Source organism: Oryzias latipes, chromosome 12 (assembly GCF_053564925.1).
Source record: "Oryzias latipes strain Hd-rR chromosome 12, Olatipes_Hd-rR_3.1".
Taxonomy (NCBI): Eukaryota; Metazoa; Chordata; class Actinopteri; order Beloniformes; family Adrianichthyidae; genus Oryzias; species Oryzias latipes.
The window spans coordinates 11,880,607-11,897,156 of NC_136248.1; the positions used below are offsets into that span (position 1 = coordinate 11,880,607).

Sequence of the window (16,550 nt, forward strand, 5' to 3'; positions counted from 1 at the left end):
TACCCGCAAATTTAAAACCAAAACCGCCCAATCTGGCAACACTGCTGCTATCTTCTCTTGTAGAAAAATCATGCTCCCTCCACAGCTCACTGTAATGTTACTTTCTGTTAGGTGGATAGCCGCTCAGCCTAGTGGAAATTTCAGAATAAAAGCACTTCCATTGCTGCTTTACTTCCGTTGTGAGTTAAAGTGTTGTGAGGTAAGTTGATGTGTTGTGTTGGGACCCTTCTGGGCCATGAGTTAATGTGTTGTGTTGTGAGTTAATGTGTTGTGTTGTGAGTTATTGTGTTGTGTTGTGAGTTGTTGTGTTGTGAGTTGTTGTGTTGTGAGTTATTGTGTTGTGTTCTGAGTTAATGTGTTGTGTTGTGAGTTAATGTGTTGTGTTGTGAGTTAATGTGTTGTGTGTTAAGTTAATGTGTTGTGTGTAAAGGTAATGTGTTGTGTGTGAAGTTAATGTGTTGTGACCCTTCTGGGCCACCGTAGAAAACAGCATTCAACATGCGCACAGCATGCCCCTTACTTGAACTCATTTATTTTGGATTACTGGAGTTTATAGGTGAGACTATTAATACATTTTGTGTTAGGTCAATTAAATGTAGATACATTATTTTACAACAAATATATTTAAATAAAACAAACAAAATGTAATTGTGTTACATTAATATGAGGCCAGAACAGTCTCATAATTCAGAATTGCACACACTCCAAGTCACAAATGCACACACTTCGATTCACAAATGTCATTTATGCAAACGTGCTAAATAAATTTGGAAATGCTCAAGTTGTGTTTCACAAATGCACACTCTGTGTTTCACAAACACACACTTTGTGTTTCACACATGCACACTGAATGTTTTATAAATGTACAATAATTTTCTCACAAATGTGCACACTGTTTCACAAAAACATTTTAGAAATTCACAATAAATGTTTCAGAAATGCACAGTAGGTGCTTCAAAAACATGATTTTTAGGTACACATGTGATATGAACTCACAGATCATACAAATTGCAGAATGTGCATTCAAAATCCCGCTCTCGTTTGTGAATCTCCCCACATTTGTGAGAGATTTTCTACGGTGAATGTTGAGACTCCTCTGACGGAGCAGGTCAACTAATGTCACCATTGGCTTGTGAATCTGTCAATCAAACTCATCGGCAAAGCAGGCGGGTTCCCTTTTAGCCAATCGAATGGCCCCTTACACTTTCTCTACGCTTTCGTGCAGGTGGCAAAATCCCCGCCCATATTTGATTCTGTACCAGTCGGTCGTGTTAGCTTTAGCATGGCTTGTCGGTTTATTTGCCTTCGGTTGTCAAAAATTACTGGCTTGCGCAACTTTTCAGTGGACCTGGAAGCAAGGCAACAGTGGTTGAATGCACTTGACATTGAATCCATCGAACTCTTTACTGGTCATGAGATTTACAATTAACGTTTCACTCAGGATTGTTTTGTACGTTATCCTTCTCTTAGCTTTGATGCTAGCGTCATTTCAACACTCAGACACGGTTCCCTTTGGTCTTGATAATATGAAGGTTGAGGAGAAAAATCTTCCAACTTCCACAGAAGGTTCTGTGGAGAAACTGGCATCACTTTGCTCCTTACCACGCAGTGGGACGTTACCTCAGGCTCATCTCACTGTCAATCACAGATACCCAATACACCTCCCCTGCTCAGCCCAAAGTCACTTTGCTGGACCTTAATTTTAATTTTTTAATAACTCAAATGTCATTGATTTTATATTGTAACCATATTTCTGCTAACCTCTTGGCCAGGTCACCCTTGCAAAAAAGATCATCATCTCTATGGGTTTTATAACTGGTTAAATACTAAACAACAAAAGATGGTCATAGAACAACAAAGTGCAAACATTCACCCTTTATTGCCGAGTAAAATTCAGTGAAAACAGGGACAGATTAAAACATCAAAATTTAAGCAGATGCGGGGGATCTCTACTGATTTGAATTTTATTTAAACTGGAATTAATTTTCACAACATCCTTACATACAATGAAGTCCCTTGAACAATACAGCAGTATTGATTTGAACTTTGTCTTGCTCCCCTCAGTCTCTCTTCTTCTGTATGTAATTATGTCGCCTAAATTAACTTCTAAACAAATGGGACAGTAAAGATATAGGTCCACTCCAAAACGGTCTGAATTCCACAATGGATTGATGTCGTCTTGCAGTTCCAACATTTGTGGACCGAAAAGAGGACTGTCCCATTCCAGGAAATTGATCCTAGGATGAGGTTCAGTCATGGATCCACTCTCCTCCCATTCAATTTCTGGAACCAGCATACCCTGACAAAAAAAAAAAGATACTGTTTATGAACAGTGCAGTTTTTTTTTTTTAATGTTTTGGATTATGTAGGCACAGTGACCGACTAATTACTTATTAATTACTTATATTGTTGCTGGCAGGCAGACCTCATATCTCCATAACTGTTTTTAATTTGCAAATAAGTGATCCTTAACAAAGTAGTGAGATTAGTACATCTGATAGCTCATAATGCCATGCATTGTGACACATTTTGAACTTGCAGATGTTCTATTCTTCCTACTTGATTTAAAAAACCAAACAATTTAGGGAAATTGTTTGCACCACGCAACAATAATACTTTTCATTCATTTTCGATGAAAATTCATTGTAGTCATTGTGATTTCATTATACTGTTCTTGATACTTTCCACTTTAGTCGAACTGCACACAAATCAGTTTTCCAGTACAGTGAGATTACATAAAGCACTTACCCGGGGATCAGAAACAGGGTTCTGGGTCAAGCCCAACTGCCACAGCTGATTTGGTGTCATGCTTTGCTCCATCCTGATTGGATGGCTGTCCCACGCGTCACTAAAGACATCGAAACTGGCCTGAATGCGTGGTAGGAAAATATAGTGGCAGCAGAATACGTGACAGTCATGAAGACATCACACCAGAGGGGCTCAATCCTTTATTTGAAAAAAAGCAAAAAGAAATATTATATTGTCAGATTTATTTTTAATACATCATTCACTTTTATGTATATATTAAAGCTTCTAAAACTAGGTTCAAATCACAGTTGATTGTGTGTACACTTTTCCCGCAATGAAGCTGTTTGTGTCAGTTCTACGCACTGTGAGCATTAACTCGGCTATGCCCACATGTTGTCTTCCGTGATCTCCTCTCACCCTGACAATAACATGAAAATCATGTCTCAAACACATAATTACAAATGCATCGCCAATACGGTACGCATCAATTTAAAATGTAATGTTCTTATGTACGTTGCCAATAAGTAGAATTTCTAGGTTAAATAAATGGCAGGAGTGGGTTACATGTGTCACTGGGAAAAAAATTGAGGCGAGAGAGACTGTCAAGGGGGTGTAAAATGTTATTCATGAGGGGAAAGAGTTTTAGAGTTGCCTTTGTTTTCAGAGAGGAGTCTAAAAAAAGTTATGCTAAATTCCCAATTGTCAGGTAAAACATTAATACGATAAATGATAAAATATGAAATAGAATAGAATAGAAGGGTATTTAATTATCCCTGAAGAAATTTTTAAAAATGGCCATCTTAAAAAAACACAAAACACACACGCATTACAAATAGAAATACAGTAAACCCTTGTTTTTCGCGGGGGTTACGTTCCAAAAAGAACCCGTGATGGGCAAAATCCGTGAAGTAGAAACCTTAATTTTTTTTACAATTATTATACAATTAAATACTCTATTATACATTAAAAAGAAAGAACAAACCAATTTACAGGCTCAAGCATTTGTTTCACAAATAAAAGTACTTTAGAAACGTTTTTTTCAACAAATAACTTCTGTACTGTACTGTCAAATATTAATTTGAATCATCGATGTGAACAGAAGGCTTCAAATTGCGGAGATTAGCCCCGCCCACCGCGACCCGATTAAACGGGAGAAAATTTAAAATGATTATGAAAAAAATACAAAGTACAGTGGGACAAATAGTGACTCAGGTGTATTTCACTGCTCTACAGACTGAGCTGCTGCATTCTGACTGCGCTCTGCAGTGTTTTCTTCTTTTGAAGCCTGCGGTGCAGCTGTGTTTGTTCGGGAGAAGAACATAGTGATAGGCAGTTGTTGCTCTTTTCTATGGGTTTTAGAGAAACTCCAAATTGCTAGATGAATTGCACGTACGTTTTGTAAATTTGGCAAGCTGTTTTACGTACGTGTACATATTAAACTGCAACGTTATTGACGCACAGGTACAGAAGAAGCGGAGTGACTTTTTAGCCAATCAGAATGCAGAACACAAGGCACGATGCAAATCCGTGAAGTAGCGAAACCGTGAAAAGTAAACCGCGTTATAGCGAGGGATCACTGTATCACAAATTAAAAAGATTGATAAAAAAAAGTAAATAATTGAAAAATCAGTGGGTAAAATTAATTAAAATAAATTACTTGTAAAAGGCCCTGCCAGAGAGTTGTATTGCCTGATGGCACGAGGAACCAAAGATTGCTTCAGTCTTTTTGTGGAGCAGCGCTGGGACAGCAGTCTGTTGCTGAATGTCCAGGCCTTCCACATCAACAGGTTGCCTCTCCAAGGTGCTTGACGGTCGATGATGCAGCCTTTGAAGGATGTCACAATACAGTAATTCCTAGAGAATAAATAAAAACACGACAAACATGGATTCGATAATTTAGCTGGCTGAGATTAAATTACATAACTTTCAAATATTTGAAAGGGGAATTTTTTTAAAACACTCTTGCTATTACAACTTGAGCTTGTAGTAAAGAACAGCTTTAAAAAAAAAATCAGAGACAAGACACTGATCACAGGAAGCCTGTGTGTAATACTTGCAGTAACTTCTACTCTAATCACTGTTGACAGGTGATTTCTCCCATCCACCCTTTCTGTGACTACTTATCGACTACAAAACAGCCTAAAAACAATATAATGTTTGGGATTCTTGTCATTACGTCATTGGAAGTAAAGATACGGGGATTTTAGTGGCTGTCACTCTGACACAATCTCACAGGGCTTGTCAGCACAATTACGGGTTCTAGAGTTAGAAACTTCTAATGGCTTCTTTCATTCAACAGTGGATTCACGTCTGTTGTATTTAAAAAATGCCGTTTTCATGAATGTCATATGAATTAACTTTGTTGCACATATCCACCCCGTCTTGAAGTCTGGGTTGTGAAAATACTGTGTCTAACTTTAACCCGGATCGCGTTTACATAAAGGCAGCACACGGAACAGCTAACTAGCTAGTTAGCATAGCATAGCATCAGTGTTTAACAACATCGCCGTCTCCAAATCAATACTTTTTATTAAACTTTCTTTGCTGCTGTAAATCCGGCATGTTTTTCCCCTTAGTTCCATCTGAATCACGTTAAGAACCTACAGACTGGCTATAGACGCTAGCTTGAACTGACACCGGCTTGAACGTCACTCACACTCACAGGCAGATACAACTTGAGTCGAAAGCCGGCTAGTTTCGAGGCCCCTGGTTGGTTGTAGTTACTCGTGTTGTGTGAAGAGCTGGTATGCCAAGTATAAAACTTGACAAAACCATCATAAGTCCTCTCCCGCTTTAACCATGAAAAAATATGACAGCACAGGCTAAGCTAAGCAAAGCTAAGCTAATTTGCGGTGGGGGTACTCTGCAAATGACTCGGCTGAAGTGTTCATAAAGCATTCACACATGTCACTTGGCTAAGGAGAACTCTTCAACTTAGTATTCAATAACATTACAGGATGTACAACGAGGGGATGATCAAATAAATGCATTACTTACGGGCTGAGACTGATCCTGTTCGGATGACCTCTCCGCCATGTTTGCCGCCCGCGTACTTTCAACTGCTGTGATTAACAGCTCCCTCCCTCGTCAGTTTGAAAGTGAGGAGAAAGTGTAAGGGGCCATTTGATTGGCTAAAAGCGAACCCGCCTGCTTTGCTGATGAGTTTGATTGACAGATTCACTACCCACTCAATATTCACCGTAGAAAAATCTCTCACAAATGTGGGGAGATTCACAAACGAGAGCGGGATTTTGAATGCACATTCTGCAATTCGTATGATCTGTGAGTTCATATCACATGTGTACCTAAAAATCATGTTTTTGAAGCACCTACTGTGCATTTCTGATACATTTATTGTGAATTTCTGAAATGTTTTTGTGAAACAGTGTGCACATTTGTGAGAAAATTATTGTGCATTTGTAAAACATTCAGTGTGCATGTGTGAAACACAATGTGTGTGTTTGTGAAACACAGGGTGTGCATTTGTGAAACACCACTTGTGCATTTCCAAATTTATTTAGCACGTTTGCATAAAATGACATTTGTGAATCGAAGTGTGTGCATTTGTGACTTGGAGTGTGTGCAATTCTGAATTATGAGACTGTTCTGGCCTCATACATGAAAGAGCGGCTTGAATCATTTTTTTAGTGTAGACCGGTTTTCCATGACTGTTCAGTTCATTCCTATCCACAAACTTTGCTTAGTGAAGGAGAAAAAGGGGTGTGAATTAAACTCCAGTTTTCCGGCTTTAATCTGTAATGTACTCTTCATCTGACTTGTCTAAAACTGTTCAAAGGACTTTGCTCTATGCAACTTGAAGATGCTCGGTCCAGGATACAGAAGATGATAAACATCAAGAGCTTGAAGAAATTAGTACAAGGAAGTCATGGAACTATTTTTGAGGAACTTTGTTGGTGTGCAACTTCTTTGATTCTTGTGCATTTTTTTAGAGACTTAAAGTTTCTGAGGATAAATCTCCACTCATGATCAGTCAGAAATGTAAACCTTGAGCACTGAGAGTTTTGACTACATGACTGTAATTAGCTAATTTTACAGTTTCATATATTCGTAGTCTAACTGATCTGACTCTTTCAGAGTTATTACAGTAACATCAAGTGTAATAACTCAGAGCATTAACACTGACACATGGCAAATGGCAGCGGGACCTTACACTATGAAAGTTTTTCTGTAGCATAATTAAAAATAAGTCAATACCAGAAATGCTTTTTCATTTTCAAAATGAAGCTGCATTTGTTGACTCAAAATTAAAAAGAAAAAGTAATCTGCCAAAATGCTTTTTCTTTTTCTTTTTCAACACCGCTTATTCTGTCACTAAATGAAAATGTTAAAGGAAATGGTATTTGAAATTTCATTTTCAATTTTATTTTATTTTTGAGTCATTTTATGCAGTTACATTGTGAAAATGAAAAGGCAATTCTGATAATAGATTTTAATAATCAAATTAGATATTTCTAATTGAATTTTGGTACACCTTTACCAGAGAACCTTTTGAAAATGAAATGTTGTAATGGCAATCATGTTTCCATGTTTGAGTTCATAAAATCATCCCAGAGAAAGTCTCTTCTTCAACTCACGCAGTGAAAGCTGTGTCTAAATCTGACGCCCGTGTTTCCATCTGACAGTTTGAAGCCAAAGCCCCTCCCTCGCCTCTCTATCTGTTCACCTGTTCATATCCTCTATATCCTTTAATTAATGATGATGTTAATTTCGCTGAACAAAAGAAGTTTGTCTGGCTATTTGTGTGCACGGGGGTCGGGGATGACAGTACGTGCCGCGCGCGCACACACACAAGGCAAGGCAGCACACACACATCAGTAGTGATCTCGTAGGGGACACGTGAGCGCCCCCCGAAAAAAATCCTTTCATCCCACTATATACTAAGAACACCCATTTCCGTGTAAATTAATGAAGTTTGCGTCAAGGAGTCCCTACCATCTTGTCACCTTGCTGCTACAATGACCGTATGTTGCGCTGCGGGGGGGGGGGTGTTCCGATTGGAAACGTAACGAGACCACCTCAAAAGATTGGTCGGAGAGCGGTTCCCAGTCCTGGACCAGAGTCCACCTGGGTGTATTCAGACTGTATGTTCGTTCCGGATTATCAGGGGAAACGAACTCTGGTCCACTTAGACAAAGAACCATAGATGTTGAAGCAAAAGTAGATGCAGTTTTTGCAGAAGTAAAAGAGTATCAACAATGCAAAGTTTCAGTCACTTATGTTCAGGAAAGAAGGTGAAATGAAATATATATGCTTACATATGCTGAAAAATCCTAATAAAGCACGCTGGAGGTGATGACCTGGAGTTAGAACATTCGAAGGAAGTTAAAGAGCCACTACAATGAATATTGTGTTTTTTCGTGTTTTTGTTCAGTGGGATATTTCTAATGATGGACGGCATACATAAAAAAAATTCAGCTAAATTTGCATTTCTGAGTATTTCTAAATTCAAATCGTTGTGAATCAGGGGCAAACGTTTAAAAAAGATTGTATTTATGGTGTAGAAAATACGCTGAGCAGGCCACAAGCTCCTTGCTCCACTCTATCCTGATGTGTTCGCCATTTTTGTTGCACTATTAGATTGGGGGTGTAAAGAGCTTGAGGCTAGCCCAGTTACAGATGAAGGGAGGACAAGCTTTAAAGGCTGAATTGTCTTCAGAAACTATGTCCTAGAAAACAACAAGCGAAGCCAAATAGGTACATTGGCTGGGGTTTACACCACCAAACTCAGTTCTGAGTGGAGAAAAGTAAAATTTAAAGCTTTGTTGGGTTGGATTTTTGATTATTTGGGTCGATTTGAAAGAGACAGGAATTTGTCTTGTGTTGGCCATTGGTCATTTAGGGACAATGCTCTAATTTCTTTTTTTTTTCAACTGAACAACCTTAGGTCATGCTGTATTTTTACCCAAATTGGATAAAAGACCACCGGTTTTTGTTTGACTGTAATTTTTTTATTTTATAAAATTTTAAATGTACTATATAAACATTTAACATGAACATGATGTAATCAATAATAATATTCTAAAAGAAATCCTATTTCTACCTTTGAAACAAAACTAAAATCTTTACATAACAGTCTGAAGCTGTCATGCTTAAGATTGGTGTATTTTTATGTAAATATCAAATCTTGATGAAATATATATCATATGAGTGAGTTTAAATTAGTCTTTTCAGTTTGTTACCTTGGAAAGTTAGTTGGTGTTAAATGTACCAATATCCACAGGCGATAGAAAACAAAAAAGGGCAAAAATGACCTAGCACAAAAAATCTACATGAAATGTCTCCTGTATGTCTCGTTGTATGAAATGTACAACATGTTTTTAATAATAATTTTTAATGTGTTTTTGTCTCTGCAGGTGCATTCATCATTTGCTGGACCCCTGGTTTGGTCATTCTGCTCCTTGATGTCTTCTGTTCCAGCTGCAATGTCCTCACCTACGAAAAGTTTTTCCTGCTTCTTGCTGAGTTCAACTCAGCCATGAATCCCATCATCTATTCTTACCGTGACAAAGAGATGAGCGCCACCTTCAGGCAGATCCTGTGCTGCCAACGGCAGGAGAATGTCAACGGGACAGCAGCAGAGGGGTCTGATCGGTCTGCCTCTTCCATCAACCATACGGTGCTAGGCGGAGGTGTGAACCACCATCAACATCAACACGACCACTCTGTAGTGTGAATTAAAAAAATACGTTCTCCCTAAATCTGAATTGAGACCAAGCTAGAGACATGAACTACAGACTGTAGAACTGAAAAAAGCAACTGAAGATGAGGATAAAATTAGTTTCAATGAAAAATCTTGATACTAAGACTAAGGGATGATATTCAAGGACTGGGCTGTTAGAATTTTCTGTTAATTGTTCATTTTTATTTGTTTTTAGTATGTTCTTACAGCCAACAATAATATGAAGTATTTAACAGTGATCTGTGGAATCACAGTATTGCCAGTCCGTTTTTACTGTTCAGATAACGTTTGCTGATATTGTGTCCCTTGTTTCCCGCCACCAATGAAAAATCTATGTAAATGCGCATGAACATGGGTTTCGGACTTCCGGGTTAAAAGATCTCATATGTAAACAAAGCTCTGCAAGTTTTTGCGAATGTTTTTGGGCTCTATGTACGAAACGCATAGCCATTGAATGCATGTTGGAAGTTTAACCAGGTTCAACTTTGACCAATGGATGGCATCCCTTTTAATTCATAAAAGTGCCACCTGTTTGAAAATTTATCTTGAAGGAAAAGTTATTAATTGTGGTTTGTGCCTGGCTGGAATTATATGACACCGAGTCTTTCATATATTGGAATAGGGCTGTGAAAGAAAAAAGCCTGGAGCAAGAATCATGAGGTTTGCACTGCTTTGACACTTTGCACCAAGCCACTTCCAGCTGTGGCAACATGCGCAAGTAAACAGAAGAAAAAGAAAAGGGAAGAGGTCCGCTTGTCCAGTGCAAACACCATGGGCTGAATTTGCTTTTTTTAAGAACACGTGTCACATGCACAGTGTGTCTGTAGCTTAAGAGTTCTACCAAGATGTTCCAGGAAACGTAGCAGAAAGGAGTCAAATCTGGATGTGAGACAGAGGTCTAAGCTACTTAGTGAGTGGCTCAGCTGAAAGCATCAGAGAATGTTGCTGTCTCTGAAACAAAGAAAAAAAGGGAGAACGTAAGAGAATGTTGACTGTTAATTGGTAAGAATCCACCTCACTGTTCCAGGATTATAAAGAGACCTGGAACCATGCATGGTCATGCAAGCAGTTCAAAGCATGCTTTTTCATCCCCCCCCCCCCAAAAAAAATAAAAAATAAAAACCCCGGAAAATTCAGGGAAGAAAGGTACATTAAGCTCTGTAAGTCAAACTCTATTTCTTGCCAGGAATTTAACCGGAAATCAGTTTCCTTTTATGCGTGTTTTATGCTAGCTAAATTCATCCTATAATACTAAGCTATTTCTATACAAAGTATATACATACCTGAATCTATTTGCATCACATAAATAAAATATAATTAAAAATGATGATGTTTATCCTATCTCAACAATAAATACTTTTTTAGTTCACTACTTAATTAAATAGTAGAAAAACGCATTGCAGTTCCTCTTATAATGTTCCTTGTTAAATATAAATAAGTTACTTCATAAGAAGTGAGTCAGAACGGATACAACTTTGTTTTGTAGTGCTATAAATTTAGGCCTACTCTATGACAGCACTTCCTGACCTCTACCAACTACTTGACATTTTCTGATAGCAGAAATTCAGCAGGTTGAAATCATGCCTTCTTCAGTCATATTCTCTGTACGTATGCAAATGCTCAAAATATAAACTCATTCGGGGGATTAAGCACTTTTATTCTTTCTTTGGGATGTGTGGGAAACAATCAGAGTACTGCATTAAGGCATCCTGATCATGTGATCTTGCGCAATCTACTTCCTGTTTTCCGTCTGTCCTCCCACAGCAAGACTATAAATTGCAGTAGCAGATCCCAAATAAAGAATGACAATAAAACATCCAATTTGTTTGTTGTAAACAAATGAGAAAAGAATTCTAACACACAAGAACTATGATTTTGATCAAAAAATGTATTTTTTTCTCATTTTTTCTTTATTTTACTGCACTTAAAGCAAAGTCAGACCTTTTGTGAATACAAATCAAGCACAACTTCACTCTGCACTGAACTGCCCTATTAATAAGGGGGACCATCACATTTTGTCAATAATCGGGGGGGGGGGGGGGGGGGGACCTTTATTGAATTTCTAAAAATGAAAAAAAAAAAAACACAATTTTGCAATTACACTGTTTCCATTACAGCATTTATGCGAATAAACACAAACCCACCCACACGATGAGTCATTCAAAAACACAATGTGAACAATGCTTTGATTTACAGCAGATTTATTATTACGAATCCAATTTGCGCAATTTCATAGTCATTGTCAGTTATCACTTTGTCAATCAGTAATATCCAAAGATGATGGACTGTTACATAAGAACCAGCAAAAACACTGACAAATATCTTTTTAGCTGACAAGAAAGGAACAAAAATCCCCACAGAAACTTAAAATCTTTCTACATTATTTTCCTTTACTGGTAAGGTCTTGTTGTATAACTGTCTGTCTACCCCTTAGCCGTTTTTATAGAAAAAAAGTTCACTCTTTTCAGCTTATTTATTTATTAGTCTCCTGCCCGAAAATCATTTTGCCCAACTGTTTGGGTGTTTTAATTTTTTTTTCTTATTCCAGAGTGTGCCTTTAAAGTGTTACAGTATTATTGTTCCTTTTTAAAAAATGATTTTAAATAAGTTTTAGTTTTTCTACAATCATTGCCAAATTTTGTTCAGTTTTGGCAATGTCCACCTCCTTGCTTGACCTTGACTGCAACTCTGTCTTTGGGGGAAGGATTTATTCAGGTTAAAACAAACCAACAAAGCTTTGTCGGGTGACTCGCTTTTGTTTACCATCTTTGAATATCATTGTGAGTGTTTTATGTACAGTATGCCTCTACTGAAATCTATTATTCATAGTTACTCGCCAAAGGGAAAAGTGTTTCTTGTCTGTGAATTAAACTGTCGCACTCTGTACAAATGTACTGTAACATTGATTTATGTCTTACCTATATCTATATCCATGTTTGAATTGTGTATTTTCTTGTAACACAGTAAGAGATGCTGGCTGGTCTGTGACCCCAAACTAAACACACTAAACAGCTGTAGTGCTGTGTTTTGCTGACTAAAGAGTAACTTCCCACCATTGGAATCTCTGGTTTGCAAACCTAAGATGTGCTCGAATCATACCATAGTCTGTTTTGTTTGACTCACGCGGTTGCTCAGATCATTAGCTCTGCCATGGTATAAATTTGGTGAGATACTGTACTCTAACACTATCATGTAATCATGTGATTTCCCATGTCCCATGATTCAATTTCAATTTAAGCTGTAAGGTAAAAAAACTACCCAATGACTGAACACATACATACAGTATGTACACAGTACAGATATTTATTAGCTGAATAAGACGTTCCGGTTTTTTGTCAACATAGAAGTTACATATTTATAAAGTAAGATAGTTTTTCAGTTTGATTTGACATGGAATCCAAAACCTTTTCATTTCTTCATGGACTTGACTGCCTGGATCCTAAATTTGGATGGTTTTGTTTGAAGACCCACTTCAACCCACCCCAATCTTTTAGGCTATTGTTAAAGGAGCCATTTAGTTTAAATCTTTTTCAAAGGTGTCGTTTTCTAGGTTATATGTTTTGCTAAGCAGCAATAGTTCATTTTAAACTCACCTTTAAGTTGTGGACAAGACCACTGGCGTGGAGCAACCCCACCCCGCTTCCCCTCATTGTGGCATTCCACAAGGAGCAGCAGGGTGGCTTGTGGCCCCCTCAGCATATTTTCTACCGCACAAATATGCTCTTTTTAAAACTGCTTTCTTTCATCTTATTTACATTATGAATAAAGAAATAGTTGAAAATGCAATTTTAAGCGTAATTTCTTTATATGTGTCCATCAGAAAAATGGCACAAGAACATGTTAAAAACACAATTTTTGATTGGAGTGGGTCTTTAAAGCTACTTCTGATAGTAAAGGGGAAAGGTAAAAAAAAAAAACTTTATGTCCTGCTTATTTCTGATTAGCATGTCAAAAAAGCTGGACATTTTTCAGCCTTTTTATGATTTTTTTTTTTACTCAGATTTGCTTTTTCTTTCATGTGTATTGCACAGCGCTTTTGCCACTTGCTGTCCTTGGTTTCCTTTGATTTTTTTTTTTGTTTTTGTTTGTTTGGTGGATAACTTGTTTGCATTACAACTTTAGTTAGTCACACCATGATTAATTTGCAAGTGAACCGAGATCCTTGTTTTAAGGTGGATCAGCAGTTAGCTGGTCTTCAGTTATGCTCAGGCACTGTGATTAATTTGTTTCTTTCACACATTAATCTTGGTCCCCTTTAATTCAAATGGCTTTTTTTTACTTTATAAACATGTACAACAAAAGTGTGAATGCCATTGGGACAGAGAGAGAAAAAAATGTAATGCATACAGACCTTATGTACAGCCATTGTAGAGAAGTGTCACATAACCAAAAAAAAGTTACAAAGAGCTCCAATAGCAAAAATGTCTCTCGTCAAATATTTGCATTTGTTAAAATTGCCTTTTCTGTTTTAATTTCTTTGATGATGTTACTATATTGCATTAATTCATGCAAAAAGTGTTCAAAATTGGGTTTGGAGTTTGGCCGTTTCCTTTTATGAATAGGACATTTCCCCAAAAACAAAATCAGTCGTGTTATATATTCAAAGAGTTAAAGAGATGCAGAACCTAAACACTGTGTCACTTTTTAAGTGTGAGTGTTTCTAACCCAGCTTCTCTACAAGTGTTTTTGTGTAGAGTACATAATAATATCAGTGTTCTAATGATCAAACAACTCCACGTTTGCCTTAGTTGCCACAGATCACCTGTGCTGTTTCCCCACAGAACCGTCTTGGAAGTCAGTCCAGACTAACAGATCTTATAATTATTCTAGCGTGACCTCAGTTTATTTTGTTTTAAAGCAACAGCTGCTGTTTACAGAGGTCTGCAGCTGATGCCACACCATGCAGTCAGTGTGTGTTGCAGCTAAGAAAAGTAATTTATGTAGCATTAAAAGTGGTCAAAAAAGTAAAAGTGATGCATTCAAATTGTTACCAAAAAAACTATGCTTAGCCTCCATGTACAAGTAGTTCTTAGAAAGCATTTGTTATACAACATTAAATGTAATACCTTACAAGCCAATATTCCATGAATGTCCAAAGAGTCATAGTGTTAATGGTGAACCAATTAAAGAATAAGAAATGGCCAAAATGAGTGGTATGAGTGTTTTTTTTTGTTGGTTTGTTTCGTCATGCAAGATCTTTGCTGGAAAAGTTAAAATAAAGAACAGAACAGATTTGTTTTTTATTGACTGACCCCTTGTGGTATTCATCCACACAACGTTAAATTTTCATCACATGGAAAGAAAGTGTGCATGAAGTCACACAGGATTAAAGAGTTTGTGTTTTGAAAAACCTTGACTCAGTACTGAACATTTTTTTGCAAAGCATTTTTTATTATATTTTATTTTATTGAGTTAGACTATTTTGCATAGGTGCTTTTTCAGACAAGAACTGACTAGTTTTGCTCAAATATGTGAAAGTATATTGTGCAAAACTGTTACACAATGAGATTTCCCTGGTTCAAATACTGGCTGAGACTTTTCTGTGTAGAGCTTGCATGTTCTTTGAGTTTTCTGTGGGAACTCCAGCTTCCTCCCACAGTCTGAAAACATGCTCGTAGCTTCGATGGTGACTGAATTGTCCCTGTGTATAAATGTAAAGCTATGGAACTACCGGCCATGTATTGCACATTCAGGAATAAACAAAACTTGGGTTTTTATAAAGGCATTTAGCCCACGAAGTTCCCACTGGAGAAGCAGGGGGGAGTTTCTTTTTTTTTTTTTTACTGTTTACTAGTCCATGTCCACCACCTGGGGCCTCATTTATAAACGTTGCGTACGCACAAAAGAAGGCGTACGCCACTCTCTACGCAATAGTTGAGATTTATAAAAAGCAAACTTGACGGGAAAATGTGCAGTCCTTCACGCAAGCTCTGACCCAGGCGTACGCACAAAAACGGGTGAAATGAGAAACGGCGACGCCGTCGGCAGATGGAAGAAACACGTGAAAGTGAAAATGACAATACTGCCTCTCAGAAATAACATGAAGACTTCACAAAGCAAGTCTTACAATTAACAGCTACACCAACACCCGTTTGATCGATCAGCAGTGAAACAAATAAAAAAAAATCAAACGAAAATTACAACAGAAATTCAAATGAACACATATTTGCAAAAAGAAAAGTGAAATATTTTCTGCAATATTGGCATGTTGTGCAATTCATCCTCATAAATAATATATTTAACAGAACGAAATAATGTACACAACTGATATTCCCGTCAATGTGTCCGTCTGGCGGAGCAGATATAGGTGCAATTAGACAGACAGATGGATAGATAGAGAGAGATGCATTAATTGTCCACTAGGGAAAGTTGTTTTCATAGTAAAACATTTCTTCATAAGCTACAGAATTATGGTATTCATGCATATGCCTTTAGTTTGTTTTATTTTTGATAAAACAATGTATGGCGTATGTCTCGACCATTCAGAAAGCAACAAGAAATTACATTTGCGCTGATCAATTTCCCATTTCCACGTCGATTATTACCGACATCTGTAGCTTGTCAGATGTAATTAAATGGAGGGAAATAAAATGCCCCATCACAATGCGTAATGACGCACAATGGCTGATCTTGCGCTCTTAGAAGATGTGGCAAATGGAAGAATTCGGAGTGAACGCATCTTTAGACAGCAAGGAGACTTGTTGGCAAACGAGGACGAGTGGCTTATGAGCCGGTTCCGACTTCCTCTGCGGGCTTTTGGGGGTGTGTCACCCGGTGCATTTGGCGCGTCGGTGTCCCCCTGCGCCTCAGTCACCACTCCACTTAAAAGGGATTCCCCAATTATTGCCGCCAGTCTCTCATCAGGAGGGGTCAGCTCCGGTGTCCCCCCCCCCAGCGCTAGACGTTTTTTTGCCTTGACTTTGATGTCCGACCTTTTCTTTTTTATTTCGGCCACGGTCCGAGGTTGTGAGGCTACAGCATTAACGGCGTCTGCTGCCACTCACGTGCCTTTTTGGCATTAGTAATGCCCACACTGTGCCCTCCAAACAACATTATTCTCCTCTTTTCCACCTCGCCAACGATAACTTCTACTTCACATTTA

The 16,550-nt window shown here is 37.8% G+C and overlaps 1 protein-coding gene and 1 long non-coding RNA gene across 2 annotated transcripts in view; one reads left to right on the top strand and one right to left on the bottom strand.

Moving 5' to 3' along the window:
* The window catches only part of lpar1 (lysophosphatidic acid receptor 1), a 104,010-nt gene extending 93,463 nt beyond the window's left edge, over positions 1 to 10,547 (top strand). Inside the window, 1 exon segment of the mRNA NM_001309026.1 lies at positions 9,123 to 10,547. Coding sequence (NP_001295955.1) covers positions 9,123 to 9,442 — 320 coding nt within the window. The 3' untranslated portion in view covers positions 9,443 to 10,547.
* LOC144996532 (uncharacterized) lies at positions 1,388 to 5,830 on the bottom strand. The gene is made up of 4 exons (XR_013659450.1): positions 5,746 to 5,830; positions 4,406 to 4,602; positions 2,749 to 2,946; positions 1,388 to 2,299 (listed from the first exon to the last, which is right to left on the bottom strand). It is a non-coding gene; the product is annotated as an uncharacterized LOC144996532 (long non-coding RNA).
* Positions 10,548 to 16,550: the final 6,003 nt, after the last annotated feature.